The sequence below is a fragment of the Gopherus flavomarginatus genome, chromosome 19 (assembly GCF_025201925.1).
Source record: "Gopherus flavomarginatus isolate rGopFla2 chromosome 19, rGopFla2.mat.asm, whole genome shotgun sequence".
Lineage (NCBI taxonomy): Eukaryota > Metazoa > Chordata > Testudines > Testudinidae > Gopherus > Gopherus flavomarginatus.
This window is the reverse complement of record NC_066635.1, coordinates 19247394-19262728: the sequence shown is the minus strand read 5'-3', so window position 1 is coordinate 19262728 and position 15335 is coordinate 19247394. Positions and strand designations below refer to the sequence as shown.

The 15335-nt window shown below is 38.9% G+C and overlaps 1 protein-coding gene across 10 annotated transcripts in view; it reads right to left on the bottom strand.

Moving 5' to 3' along the window:
* The window catches only part of BCAS3 (BCAS3 microtubule associated cell migration factor), a 490501-nt gene that overhangs the window by 272875 nt on the left and 202291 nt on the right, over window positions 1–15335 (bottom strand). For all 10 annotated transcript variants that reach the window (XM_050929311.1, XM_050929313.1, XM_050929312.1 and 7 more), the window contains 2 exons: window positions 14698–14863; window positions 12995–13095 (listed from right to left, as the gene is read on the bottom strand). In XM_050929311.1, coding sequence (XP_050785268.1) covers window positions 12995–13095; window positions 14698–14863 — 267 coding nt within the window. The remainder of the gene's footprint in view (window positions 1–12994; window positions 13096–14697; window positions 14864–15335) is intronic.

The following is a 15335-nucleotide window of genomic DNA, read 5'->3' as shown; positions in this document are numbered from 1 at the left end:
AACACAAACATAACATCAAAGGGAGAATCCAGAAAATATGAATATTTAATTTTCCACTTTGACTGTAAAGGTTAAGTATATATCTAGCTGGGTAAGTACATATCATCCAAGCTGCTGATTGCTTTTGTAAAATGCCAAAATACTGATGTAATGTGATTCCCTACTTTCAAACAGTTTACTGGGGAAACTACCAAAAGGTTAACTAGCTGCTGCTTCTTATGTCCTTCCACCACAATCAGAGGTTTTTCCAGTGTTAGGCACATGAAATGGCCCCTTCTCTACACCTGGTGAGATCTTCCATGGTGCACAGTTCCTCCAGGAGCCGACAGAGCAACAGATGTTCCATGGTCTGTATTTCAGAACAGTCACACGTGTCTGGGTTGTTAGAATAGCCCCACTTCCACATATTGACTTTTGACTTGGAAACTCTTGCTCAGAGACAATTTAAGCATCTCAACAGTGATCAGTCCTCTGTGGGAAGGTGTTCGGCAACACTGATGTGCATTTTGACATCCTTGTTGAGTATTTTGAACCGTGTGCACCGCATTTTCAGTCACGTAGCCTTCAGTGATTTTTTAAAGCAGTTCTCTTGCAGAGAGAGAGCTTTGCAGCAGTTAGCTGCCTATAATCGATGAAGTGTGGCTATGTAGCAGATGTCTGGTATCTCTGACCTGTCTTAATCATTCCATTTTGCATGTGACTGCTCTCCTAATATCTGGTGGAGCGATTCCAACAAGCACACAAAGGCTATTCAGGTTTGCTGGTTTTAGACATCCTGCGACGTAGTAGCAGCTTTCATTCAGCACAGAGTCCAGCTTCTTTGTGAGAACCAATCTTTCCCACACCAGACATGCAAATTTGGCCACCAAATAACAAAATGCAAGAGTGGTAGCTCTTGAAGTTGCTGGGTTGGTTCCCCATTTTGAATCTGAAAGCTTCCTGAGTATGTTGCCTGGGGCGCTAGATTTGCCTTTTGCCTTCTCTATCTGTGTCTTGAAGGAGAGAGTGCAGTCTAGCATCACTCCAAGGTAAATAGGATTCCAACAGTGAGCAAGTGACACTCCATTCCAGATAATGTTGAGTTGTCTATTGGCCTCACGATTCCGAAGATGGAAGAGACTCACTTGTCTTTTGGCTGGGTTGGTGTGCAATTGGTTCTTGGTGTAATAGACTGAGAGCCCAGACAGCACTGATGTTAACAGAACTTTGATCTGGGCGAGATCCTTGGCTTGGTCAGTGATGCATAGGTTGGTGGCATAGATAAAACTTTCCTCCAATTTCAGCTGGGGTGAAGTCATGACAGGCAAAGACATTTGCATGTAGGAAGTCCTCTGACAGGTCCTACCAGATTTACAAAAGCACAGCTTCTCCCGTCATTCAACGGAGATTAAACAGTCTCCTCTACCTGCCTTCATGTGGAAGATCTTCAACAAGTGCAGTTTGGTACGAGATAACTGGATCCTGCCGTGCAGTCATTTGGGATAACAGGTCAGGTCTTCATTTGGCAAGGACAATCTGCACCATTGGCATGATGGCCAATGTCAATAAAGTTGAAGTCTGGTTTTTCATTGTATCATAGCACATTTTCACAGACAATGTTCAATAGAGCTGTAACCTTCTGCATGTCACCTGTAAACCTGCATTCAAACCAGGGCCACTTGAAAGAGCTGTAAAGGGACTACTGAAGTGTAACAACATAGCTATAAAATCTCAAAACAGGGTAAAACCTTCTCTCAATATACAGTGATTCCCTCCTTCAGTGTTAATGGCAAACAGAAGGCAAAACCTCTTTTCTCATGATGAGAACACATCCTTGAAGGCAAAATTCTCCTTTCAAGTCTGTAATCTTATTCCCAGTACAATCCTCTATTGCATAATATGCACCAATTTCATGTGTGCAATTCCCAGTGTCACAAGTGGAATGTGTGAAAGGGGTGTAAAATAGGCAATTAATTTCTGAAAGTTGCTCCAAGAGAAGAATTTTGTCATCAGTGTTTAACTTGCATTCAAGAGAGGAGGAAGTGTAAATGTGATACCACAGAGACGCCAGACTACCTACTAGATTGTGTTACCACTTAGTTTAACCAAACAGTTACACAGAGTTAACATAATCCTTTTAGAGACAATACTTAGTGAACATTTAGCAAGCCAGATTTGAGATCCCTGGATGAAAGACACTAAAAGTGAAATGCACAGCAGTTGGTCCACAGGTGAGCAAAGATATACTATACTGGCCAAGTCAATGCCAGCTGTAAATCTGGGCCTAAATGTTTATAAACTGTGTCTTACAGAGTTTACAAACCCAATTCTCAGTAGATTCATGGGTACCTTAAGCAGAAATTACTTTACAGAAATAACAAAAATCAATCCAGTATTGCATAGTAGGAGGTCAAAGAATTTGAGTGGAGCGACCTGGCTCATGCCTTTGAATTCCAGAGTTAGGGTCATATAATGAAAACAGCATACGGTGATGGACAACAAATGAAATGGTACCAGCTTCAATGGTTCCACTCAGGCTTCTACCCACCTATGGAATAAATACATTTTCAGAAGTGGTTGTAGTGAGATAAGTAAACACTGCATCATTTCTTTTAACACAACAGAAATGCTCTTTTGATTATTCAGAAGTCAGTTAGTAAGAACTGCCTCTGAAGCCTCCTATTAGAGATTTAATAGCAATGAGGTGCAAGTACACTTACCAGCAACACTACAATCAAGTAGAGATTTTTGCTTTAACAAAATCTATATTTATATGATTACATTTCCTATGGTTGAGGGCAGCTGTAATTAATGGATTTCCCTCCTTCCCCTAATGTAGCCATTTGTCAATTTAAACACAGAACATCCAATCAATTTTGATGTATTTAGTAAGCAATTTGTCAAAAAGTGCTGCAGAGCAGTTAATATATTAATTCTTGTCATAGGCGTGCTTCTGATAACTGCAGGGCCTCTCCATCAAATTGTTCTTGATGAGTCTAAACTGTTACCCGGAACCTGAAGGTGCCCCTTGCCATGGTAGTAAGAGAGAAATTATACAAAACTATATATAAGAGGCAACTTTATGTACGGCCCAAGTTTGCTTAAATTTGTATATATTCATTTTAGTCTATTTTTGTTCTGATTTAAAGTAAATGTTGTTCTCAAATGTGTTAGGCCCAGATGTGTCAAATGTCTGGAGGTATTTTTATACCATCCTTCCACAATAACAGGCAACTAGACTGAAAAAAAGATTTCACTTTCAGCTTTCGAAAGATTGACTGTGAACTGATCAATGGAGTGGATACAATATTGTATTAAAATACATTTTTAAGGAGGAAATTTCTAGTCATTGGGGAAATTCATAAATTGCCTACATTAAATGAACCCCAACAAGAATCATTATGATGTTTGATTTACACAACATAGTCACAAAATAAATTATACTTAGCATTTATACAGAACCATACATGTTCAAAACCCTTTACAAATACTTCACCTCCCTTGTGAGGTGGATACAGTAAACCTCACCCCATTTTACAGAACTCAAACAGGGGAAGCAACTTGCCCCAGGTCACACACACTGAGTCATGGCAGAACTGGGAGGAGAATTCTGGGATCAAATGTCACCCCTACTGCAGTCAATGGGGGTTTTCCCAGTGAAATAACTGAGCCAGGATTTTACCCCTGGAGTTTTAGACTCCCAACCCTCCTCTTGTAAGAAAAGACTAAGACTTTCTCTGAAGCTACAAAAGCATATCATGCTATCAGTTATCAGTACAAACGAGTGTACCTGCCTAGCAGGAGGAGCATTTCAAGTAATGTCTACTTTTATATGGGTCTGTCAAACAGAAAATAAAAGTCCCCTCAACGTAATTGCTAGATCACAGATGGATAATACAGTGGAACTCCCTCTTACATTGCAGTCACTTTCTCCCTTCCCTCTCGTTATCAGTGGAGGTTCACTATAACTAGAAGTGTAATTTTAACACTGTGTTCTGAAGGAAATGGGGAGCTGCATTCTACTTCAGTATAAATACAGCTCTCAGATTCATTTTAATGGAATTTTCTCATCAAACAAAAGGCAAAATAAACAATACAAAATCAGGATTAAAATCATCTGCATTTTGAATACTTCTCTAGGGTACCTATTCTATCTCAGTCTGAATCCTTCTTGTGCTATCAAACTTTGCATATGGAATGAACAAGACTCTGTCATCCCTGTCTATCATGAGATGCTCTTTATATGTCTTCTGTGTTCTTAAGCCCCATGGATTTCTACCAATGGTTTTCAACCTTTTATTTGCAGACCCTAACAAATTTCAAATGGTGGTGTGGACCCCTTTGGAAATCTTAGGCATAGTCTGTGGACTCCCAGGGATCCGCGGGTCACAGGTTGAAAACCACTGATCTATGATAACGACAACCTTTCGCGGGCCCCTTACACACAGTCTGCAGACCCCCCAGGAGTCCGCGGACCACAGGTTGAAAACCACTAGTTTTACTACAGGCCCTGGAAAACTCTGTCATTTATACATTCCCTTATACGATATATATCAATAAAACAAGTATCTCGTCGCTTTGGCCCAGTCAACAACCTAGAAATCACCGTGCACAACATCATCTGTAATGCTATTAAATTCACACATAAAATTGCTTGGAAGTCTTCAGGTCAAGAACAAAAATTACCAGAAATTAATTTAAGCAGGATTTAGAGCTGAAGAAAATTCGCACACTAAATAACACGTAACTGCTTTGATTACAGGTGTAGTGCTGGGGCTCTGGTTATCGTTATTGCGGCAGTTTAACATGTATGCTAGTTTTATTTTTTTCATATGCATTAGCCATAGTAAAAGCACCTAGGACAATGAATGGAGGCTTTCATATAAATGGGAATAAATAAATAAATAAATAGTAAACCATCTCTTTTGTCTCCTGGCTATTCATTCTGATGGTAAAATTAGAAACTAGTCATTTACCTGTAGGTGGCTTCAAAAGGTACATCCCTAAGCAATTTGCTAGCTGAAAAGAAACATGAATATTAGCACTGATAATCTGTCCTACTTTTTTTAGGTTCCCCTATCAGAGGTGATAGGGGATCCCCTATGTGATCCCCTAGGCCAAGGATCTAGGCCAGAATGAAGTTACTGTATGATTACCAAAATGGCCTGAAACACTATCACATTCATTCCACACAGTAATGTTTTAAGTACCATATGCAGCAACTGGAAAGGTGAGGGACTAGGAACAGGAGGTGTAGGCTTCTGACTGTAGTCAGGCTTACATATTTCCACAGACATTTAATTGAATGCAATGTACGAGTACCTATATGCATGCAAGTATGCAATACAAGGAGGAGGACGTTAGCTGAGTAAATCCCTTCAGTCATGCCACAAAAGAGAAAAATCGCTTGTGTAAAGCTTTACCCACCAGTACCTGAACTAAAATTATTCATTAGAAAGAAACCGGCTATAGTTTCATGGTTGCAACTAATTAATTGCCACAGAAATAAAGCACACTTCAACAGCTTGGCTCTACAGCTCACACTTATTAGCCACATCTTAATTCCTGAGTACTAGTTAGAAGAGGCAAGCTACAGTTAGAGAATAGAAAAGGATGAAATTTAGCTACTCTGCAGAAAATCAGGTTCTTTACAGGTTAAACTCCTTGGGTCGTGGACTGTCTCTTCCTATGTATTTGTACAGTGCCTATAGTTCGGATAACACAACAGGGTCCTGATCCTGATTGGTGCTGCTGGGTGCTACAGGAAATAAATTATTATTAATAACAATATCAATGTAGTCACACCAGATGACGTTACACACGTCACATATATAACACATAGGAAGAACAAAACATAACAGAATTTCCTCGCTTTAGTGAGATTGGATTTGAAAGGGGAGGGATGAGAGAGGTCACAGCAGAATAAAGTGGGAAGCAGCACTTTCTTGGTAGCAGCAACAGCGGTTCCAGCAATTGACGTGAAAAGAGCATGTGTTACAACCAGCAAGCCTATAAAACACAGTTTCAAATGCCTGATATCGAAGTCCTTAAAATCATGATAGGCCTAAATCCTGTGCAGGGAAACCCTAAGAAAATTACATCTGAAATGAAATCTGCTCCATCAGAAGACTAAGGAGATTCTTGGTCCTCTGACATTCCCACTTTGACCAAATGTGTAAGAAGCCTGAAGCACTTATCAGTAGGATACTGATGTTTCCTGTAGGTCAGCAGGTTATGAATTTAAAATGCAGGTCACTTAGGAGCCATGAACTTGTAGAGAGGTCCACGTCCCTCCTCACCCAGTTTGCCCATTTGTCTCCAATGCCGCAATAAAAGGAACACTGGCTATTAGAGAGCTCAGGTAGAAATGTACCGCATTGTCAGGATCAAGGTTTTTGCAGCAGATGTCACAGATGACCTCAAAGCAATCAAACAGCTGTGCAAACTCACTTACAACTACCCTTGGGATAAAGGTCGTGGACACTTGTTCAACAAAATATTTCTTCAAACAATGGTTCCTTTGAACTGGGCATATAACTTTAGATAACTGTGAATATAACTTTAAAATCTTTCTAATAATATGGCTAAAAGCTGAACATAAATAACTAAATCCACTATTTTAAAACCGTTCCTTTGTCATACAGTAACCAACATCTTATTGGCGTACTTTGAACTTTCCAAAGATTAAAGAATAAGATTTTGCTATTCTGCTTTAGCATCAAACTGCATATTTACAAAAACCTGCAAAGTATACCCTTCAACCAGACTACCAGACGTTTCATTGTTCTATCCGTCTGCTGATAGAGGTGCCCTGTGTTATAAAAGCACACACAGTATTTTTCAGTGACCTGGGGGCAAAGGTCACTTATTATAAATGGATAATGAGACCTAATGCAATGTTCTTAGTGTGGACAAAGAACGGGTCTATCCATAGCCCCCTGTGACTTGGTCATTCAGGCTTTTATTTCCCCTGCACACTTAATGGAGCCAAACAATTGGCAGAAATGCTATACAGAAAGACTGAAACCGAGAGAAACTGCTGTATTGTAACTCTGATGGACAGATACAAATAGTGACCCTGAAACGGCGCCAGAATTCCTTTTACCACGAACATGGCAGACAGCTGTAGCATTCACCCTAAACTCCCATTTAGCCATTTGCTGGCAATTAAACTTACTGACGGAAGTGATAGCACATCAAACCACAGGCTACAGCTAATGTCAACCCATTACATTACTGCAGGTAAGCAGAGCCAGATAATTCCATTTTAGCATATATTTCCTAGGAAAAAAGCAAGCAGGTATTTTTTTTTCTTGTGAATCCTGTTTTGTTTAATGGAACCTACTTGCTAAGGACTCTACAGCGTAGCCTCAAAATCAGAGCATAACAAAACCGGAAAGCAAATATATCACACAAAATTCAGAACAGTATTTTCTCTGTTAATGCTATTCTTTATTGTCAATTTTCTTGATTTAAATCTGCAGTATTAAGATTTTCTTTCACCCCCTATACTCCTGTATTAGATCTGTCAACTTCAAGGTAACTCAAACTCTGCAAATGAATTTTTAATACACATTTAGCTAGCATTTGCAGATTAACAACATGAGTGCTATAAAAATAACAGATAATGTGTACAAAGACTTAAGTTATTAGGAAGGTATCTCAAAATAGTAAAAACACTCAATGTGGAATTTTATTTTATTTTTCTGTCTTTAAAAGGGTCTCTCAGTACAAGAAGCAATTTCAGTTGTGTAACTTTTTAAGCATTTATTGAAGTAGACAATGTGTCCATATTCAGCCTTGATTTCAAGGTCAGGGATGAATCTGTCTCTCATACATGTATAACACTAAAGGATTTTATTTTCACCACATTTATATGACGCATGACTACTAATTTAATCAGAAATTGAAAAAGTACACAAATAAAACTGTTCTGTATAAAGTTACCTAAATTCAGAAATCAGCCTTCTGTGTTTCTGGGCACATACTGGAATAACTGGACGCAATGTAAAGATGTCTATATGCAGGTATGTGTGCAGTGAAAATACTTGTACTCAGTGAGGATGAAAGAACAAATGAACAGAAAATGTTGAAAAAGGGTAGGTCTGGCCCAAACAGGCAAACTGCATAAACTCACAAACATAACTGGAGTAAGTTAAAGTTTCTATTGACCAGATTTCTACCGGCTCGGGAACCAGCCATTCCCATTGTTCTCCAATTTTTAAATAATTGCACAAGGCATTAACCTTGAAATCATTATAGAACAAAATCTATTGATAAAAATGAACTTACACATTGAATGCTTTTTATTCCACAAAAGACTCATGTATCTTCTTCATCTCTTGGTTTTTCCCTTACACGGGCATGTTTATTATTAACAGCACAAGAGAATACATATTCCAGGAAAGAGGCAAAGTACGAGATAGCAGCCCATGTGCTGCTCATAAGGACAGGGAAGAGATGAGGCACTTTCTTCCAAATATTAATTCCATCAAAGCAGGTGGAGTATTTTAATGACTTTGGCAGATGAAGCCCTAGTATATTCTTTTTTGGTCCTATTGCCAAAAAGATGTGCAATGACAACACCAGAAAAGGATGCATAAGAAGTAGATTTCCCTCCAGTGGGGGGAGGGATAGCTCGGTGGTTTGAGCATTGGCCTGCAAAACCCAGGGTTGTGAGTTCAATCCTTGAGGGGGTCACTTAGGGATCTGGGGCAAAATCAGTACTTGGTCCTGCTAGTGAAGGCAGGAGGCTGGACTCTATGACCTTTCAGGGTCCCTTCCAGTTCTATGAGATAGGTATATCTCCATATATTATATTATATATTAAAAAGATTTCAGGGTATCAAAACTATTACAAACCATCAGCAGTATGAGCATACTGTGCATAAGCAATTATCTCACTTTGTGTTATGAAACTAACCAGTCACTCTGCACTACAAGCTACTGGAGGCTATGGACAAAAAGTACAAACACATCACCTAGAGCTAGGAACACAACTCAAGATTTAGTTACCCAAATAAGTGGCCTGAATGTCGGTGGGGATGAATAGTGGGAGCTCTTGTTGACATCGGTTGAAGCTATGGGTACTGGGCACCCATGAATTTACCTCTGAGCCTAGCTTTAGACATTCACATTTTAAAATGTTGACCTCTCTAAGCTGAATATCCTAAATAGTGCATAACCAACAAGCACCCTCACAAGAATCCCTCAGACTCAAACAAATCACAACCGATGTACTTTTACTTGAAAATAACACATTGCCAAATCCCAGCAAGATGCCTGCTTGTGTATTAGAAGCTATTGTGGCTGAAAGAGACACGATTCATGCATTTATTTTTGTGCAGTTTTGCCCTATTTCTCTGTGTTTTCCTTTGCTTTCATGGAGCACAACATATACCAGTAATTTGTCTAAAGGAGCTGTGTTCCCACAGTGATGTATATGAACAACGTCTTCCAAAGGGAATGCTGTCCAAAGAAAGGAGATCAAATCTAACCACCTAAGTAGCAGTTTGTAGTACTAGTCCGAAATTAGCTCTTGCCAAATTGCTTATGGGAACTGGGGCAATGAATCTATTCCATCCAGAGCTTTTTATTCCAAATAAAACTTGTTCAAATTAACCATTTTTCCTTGAGTCCATAAAATAGACAAAATCAAGTCTCTCTGTTCTTACAAACCTCAAATTCATGTTCTGTGTTCATTAGCATTTTCTCTCTACTATGAAATCATTTTCAATGTAATTTCTCTGGGTGGTGAAAGGTTTTATATTGTTCTCTGCTCTTGCAAAAGCACTACTAATTTACAGCTTGGTCATCCTTTCCATAGCAACCTTCACCAGATAATTCCAAAGATGTCTGCTGCAAATAGACTATACACTGCAGTGGGTCTGCTATCAAAATACTGGATTGGATTAATGCATCCACTTTACTGCCTGTGTTGTAAAAATATTAGATTATAGTCTGTACTTTTTCAGTTTTCACACATAAATTAGATACAGAATTTAACAATTCAATCTCTATACTTCCCTAGTGACTTTCATGTAGCAGAATTCCAAACTGATCTAATAAAAACATTAGTAACTCTTCTTTAATTAAGATGAAACTCACTCCTACAGAGAGCAAGCACAAAATCCCATGTAAGCCCTATTTTGAAGGTTTAACTAGGACTTAAACAGTGTACAGGACTTGTGCTGATCCCCTACAAAACAGTAAATTTGACATTAAATAGAAAGGCACTATACCTGTAAGAAAGAGAGGTGAAAAGTTAATGTCAGTGTTTATCACCCCTGAGGTGTAAACAAAAATTACTCTTATGAGGGTTTTTCTGTGGAACAAAGGTAGAATTTTGTTTACCAGTCTGCATCATATTTATTCTGTTTGTGGATTATGAGGTAGCTCTACATCCTCCTCTCCCACTCTCCTTCCCAGGATGGACAATTTCTTTACTATTTCCACTTACATCGCTGTTTTCTCACCCTAATTATAATCTCCCAATTGCATTCACTGTCTATGTGACTCAATTCACACATCCAAATGAAACAAAATGAAAATTCCACAGTCATAATTCTTGACTGGGTTTTTAAGAATGGACCTCAGAAAACACATCCCTTATGAGTGAACAACATTTTGAACTATCAGAGCTAACACACATTCACCTTAAATATGAAAGGATATTGCATTTAGAAAATACAATATAAAGTACAGAATAAAATGTATGCAGAATTAAAACAAAAAATTACTATGCCTTCTGAATATTCTCCCAACCAAAGTAATTCTCTCCAATATTCCAAGTTCCAGAAAACATGCAACAAATGGGCAGGTAGAGGTAATATCTCTAACTTGGCGCCGGTGTTGCTTTTACCAGTCATGTTTCAGACTTATAATCCTTTGATCCAGATATCCACTTTTTACATTTTTAATTGCTTAAACACGCTGGCATTGTTTGCACTGTCAATTAAGCAGAGGGTCTAGTTTCCCCATGAGCATCTTTACCTATGCAAAGAGTTTCTTCTTCATATAACTTCAAGATGATTATTTTATCATTTGAATCTCGGCTACTCAATTGAGAAAATAGAGACTCACTGTTTTCCCATAATAATCTCCCCATTTTGTATTATACTAAGGAAAAGAAAATGCATGTAATGTTACTGAATATACAATGCAATATATGTTTGCTCCCGGAGATGAGGTCATGGATCTCACACAGTTTGTAGCAGGTGGCCAGACATCTCTGGAAATGCTGCCAAGATTCTAGAGGAAAGCAGCCGCTTGAGATTTGGGCTACAAATAGCCCAGCAATCAGGAATTCCAGGGGAGTGGGAAGAATGTTGACAAGCTGAGTTGTCAGCAAGCACCCGACTCATCAGGGAAAGTAAATACAAGCAACAGAAAGAAAGAGGCTGTAGGAGCCCGAAGGTCTTAGGAGACCACATGGGTATTCTCTCTGGCTTGCACTCATCTCTGGGATGCATGAAGCTCTCTCTTATTGTCTGGATTCCGGTCTACATGAAACCCTACCTAATACTCTATCACTATGAGTACATTTGGTTGAATGAAAACTCTGCAACTGATCCCATATTGAAGTAAACAAAATTCTTTCCACAGAACTGCTTCCTTCAGTTCTAAGCTACCAGAACACCAGAGATGTGCTCCTCAATTCCTCCTCTGGACCCACCCAAAGAAACCCAGCAGTAAATAAAGGTTGTCACATGGTATGTTGAAAACAGAACATTCACAATTAAAGATAAGATACACTACATTATTCTCCTGCATTTGGACACAATGGGGCAACTCAATAAAGCATTTAGGAGATGTCCTGTCATGTTTAGATGTACCTTGCAATACCGGCTACAACGGTGCCATGTGAACGCCTGTTCCCACTTTCAGGTGATGTAAGTAAGAAACGGGCAGCATTCTCTCTCATAAATGTAAACAAACATGTTTGTCTTAGTGACTGGTTGAGCCAGAAGTAGGACTGAGTGGACTTGTAGGCTCTAAAATTTTTCATTATTTTGTTTTTGAATGCAGTTATGTGGAAAAAAAATATATTGTGAAAGTGCAACTTACAAATGAAGAAAAAGAGTTGCACTACAATACTTGTATGAGGTGAACTGAAAAGTACTATTTTTAATCTTTTTTACAGTGCAAATATTTGTAATAAAAAAATAATAATATAAAGTGAGCCCTTTACACTTTGTATTCTGCGTTCAAATTTAAATTGGCATTCTATAATTGTTTTAACAGTGCGATTAAAGCTGTGATTAATCGTAACTTTTAAAAAAATCTAGTTAATTTGTTTTACGTTAATCACTTAAGTTAACAGCAAATAATTGACAGCTCTACTTTTTATGGCATATTTTCAATCGGTAGCAAATTTTTCTAGTTGAGCTACGAATGGCTATTTTCATTAAAATAGGAACTTGTAATGGAAACGTTGAGACATTTGACCAGGGCCATCCACACCCATTTTGGTGTCCTATGCAGCACCCCTCCCAGGCCTCTTGTGGGGGGGACTTACTTGGGAGGCAAGCGGGAACCGTGCCCCAGCACTCATTGCTAGCGCGGCTGGGAGCCAGGGGAGCAGAGCAGGCTGGAAGTGGGGCTGGGGCGAAGCAGGGATGGGAAGAGGCATTGTGGAGGCAGAGCAGGGGCGAGGTCCATGCAGAAAAGACGGAGCAGGTGCCTCAAATTTCCTAGTGCCCTAAGCAGTTGCCCTGCATTTGACATAACTTTGACTACATAAATCTCAGCATGCTGCAACACTTCTAAAATTGTATTTGATTGAATCTTTCATGTTGAAAAGCATCTAAATCATCATTCGTTCCACATCCATTGCCTTATAGAATAAACATTCCCCAGTCACTAGTATTTGCACACTGGATTTTTTTTTTTAAAAGGCTTGTTGATAACAATGCTATCTTGTCTCAAGAATGTAAGTTAAGAAACTGTTTTAGAAAGTCACCATTTCATATTAAACTTGAACGTACAAAAAGACAAAAAGTGCTAAACTACTTACAGCCAGCGAGCAGATGTTGATAATACTGCACTGCATCCGCAGCTAGAAGCAATGGATGGTTTGCATTAAATGGTGGTTGCAGTTCATTCCACTGAGGAGTTCTGAGGAAACAAGAATATTAATATTTAAGCTAATACAGAGAATGTAAATCAGTGTCTGTGTGATCACGAGCTTGCACAATGTTTATAATTATTTAAATTAGCTTGTTCAAGCATTGAAATACACAGCAGTCAGATGAAAAGTGTGACCAACTCACACAGGGTATGTCTACACTACAGGATAAATTCGAATTAGCTTAAACTGATTTTATAAAACAGATATTATAAAGTCGATTGTGCGCGTCCACACTAGGCACATTAATTCGGTGGGGTGCGTCCGTGGTCCGAGGCTAGCGTCGATTTCTGGAGCGGTGCACTGTGGGTAGCTACTGTAAAAGAATGAGGCCAATAACGTCCATTTGCGTCCACACTAACCCTAAATCGATATAGTAATATTGATTTTAGCGTTACTCCTCTCGTTTTGTAGGAGTACAGAAATCGATTTAAAGAGCCCTTTAAATTGATATAAAGAGCAGTGTAGTGTGGACGGGTGCAGCGTTAAATCGATTTAACGCTGTTAAAATCGGTTTAACAGCGTAGTGTGGACCAGGCCACAGACTATTAGGTGCAGACACGTTTTTGCGGACAGTACTATATACTATATACTGAACACAAAAAGGGATCAAGACAGTTTAGAACATGTTGATGAATGAATGCCATGCTAGCACTGTTTAATATTAACACACAGCAGAATCTGGGGAACATTTGTGTTTTCTTATACTGCAGTTTCTACTGTTCTGTAAAGGAAAACAAGCAGCTACATAACTGTGAAAACAGAGCTGTGTAAAGTTATTGACTATGGATCCAATTAGAATTTGCAATTCCATTACAACCAGCTCATTTCAACAATAATGGTCTAGAAGATTGTGTTGTAATTTTAATTAGGGCTCGCCACTCCTAAATAGCTTGGTAAATCAAATATTGATTAATCCAGTCCAGGAATGAGTAGTACTAAAGAATATCGGAGCCTACAAAAATCAATGGGAAAATATTTTAAAATGCTGACAGCACTGACAATATTTTCTCATCAATTTCTGTTTGTTTTATTCCACAAGCCAGGACTAATTTCTTGAACTATGATTGATAAGATTCTACATTCAACGACTTACAGGAAGTCTTGCCTAGCTTCTTGCTGTATGTTGCACACTCCAGTCAACATCTCAGTGCAGTACTTCAATACTATATTTTCACTGCTCGAATAATTAACTGTTTCTACTCTTTGTAATAAAAAGAAGCTAAATTATATTTGATTATTTTAAAGGAAATTAGCATTGATTTCTACGCCATTCAGCAGCTAACTCTAAACTTGTGTAGATTGACTGTCTGTCTAGATGGGGTGGTAGAATTTCATGCTTTGTTTATTAAAAATATAGGACTAATTTCTGATCTGATTGGAGCCATAAAAGGTTTTGCTACTGACTTCCAAAAGATCTGGATTTGGTGCTTATCAAATGTTTAATCCTGCTTGGTGTGCTGGATGGAGCTGAACACCCTCAATTCCCACTGAAGTCAATATGGGCTGAGGTCATTCACCACCTTCCTAAAATGGGCTCAGCATGCGCTGAATAAGGACAAAGAGAAGAGCAATGCAAAGGGATGAGCTACCTAACCAATGTCCAGCTGGCTCTTGGACAGGTCACCATTTCCAAAGGAGTGTCATCACTGATCTTCGGAGCAGCGCTGAGCGGACGTGGTTCCAATACATGTTCTACCAGGGTACCGTAACAACTGATAATATACAGTGATTCCACCACAAACTGTTTTGATTGGTCTATGGGCAAGAAAACATAGAAAACATCTATTATTACAACAGAATAGCAGAAACTGAAAATATCTACAATAGCAGTGACTTTCCTAAATTTAATAAAAAAATGCCCTTTTTATAAATGTTCGTGGTTGACCATGTCAAATTAACATCATGAGGGGAGATTCTGGAGCGGTATGGGGAAGTAAAGCACAGAGCAAGCTTCTTTCTTCCCTGACATTCACAAAGGACCAACTACCATATATGGCAATGAAGTGGGGCGGGTTCCCTGACTGCTTCCTAGGAATGGGGTGTGTTTGGGTAGTCACGTAATACCAAATCTATGTTTAGGTAGCTACTTCTGACAGGTACTTCACCCTAGAAATATGGAGCAGCTTCCAAAATGGCTGCAGGGCCACTCCTGAGTAGCACATCAGAGGCATCTCTGAACAGCATTGGATCACAAGTGACATTGTGGTCATTACTTTATTATATAAAG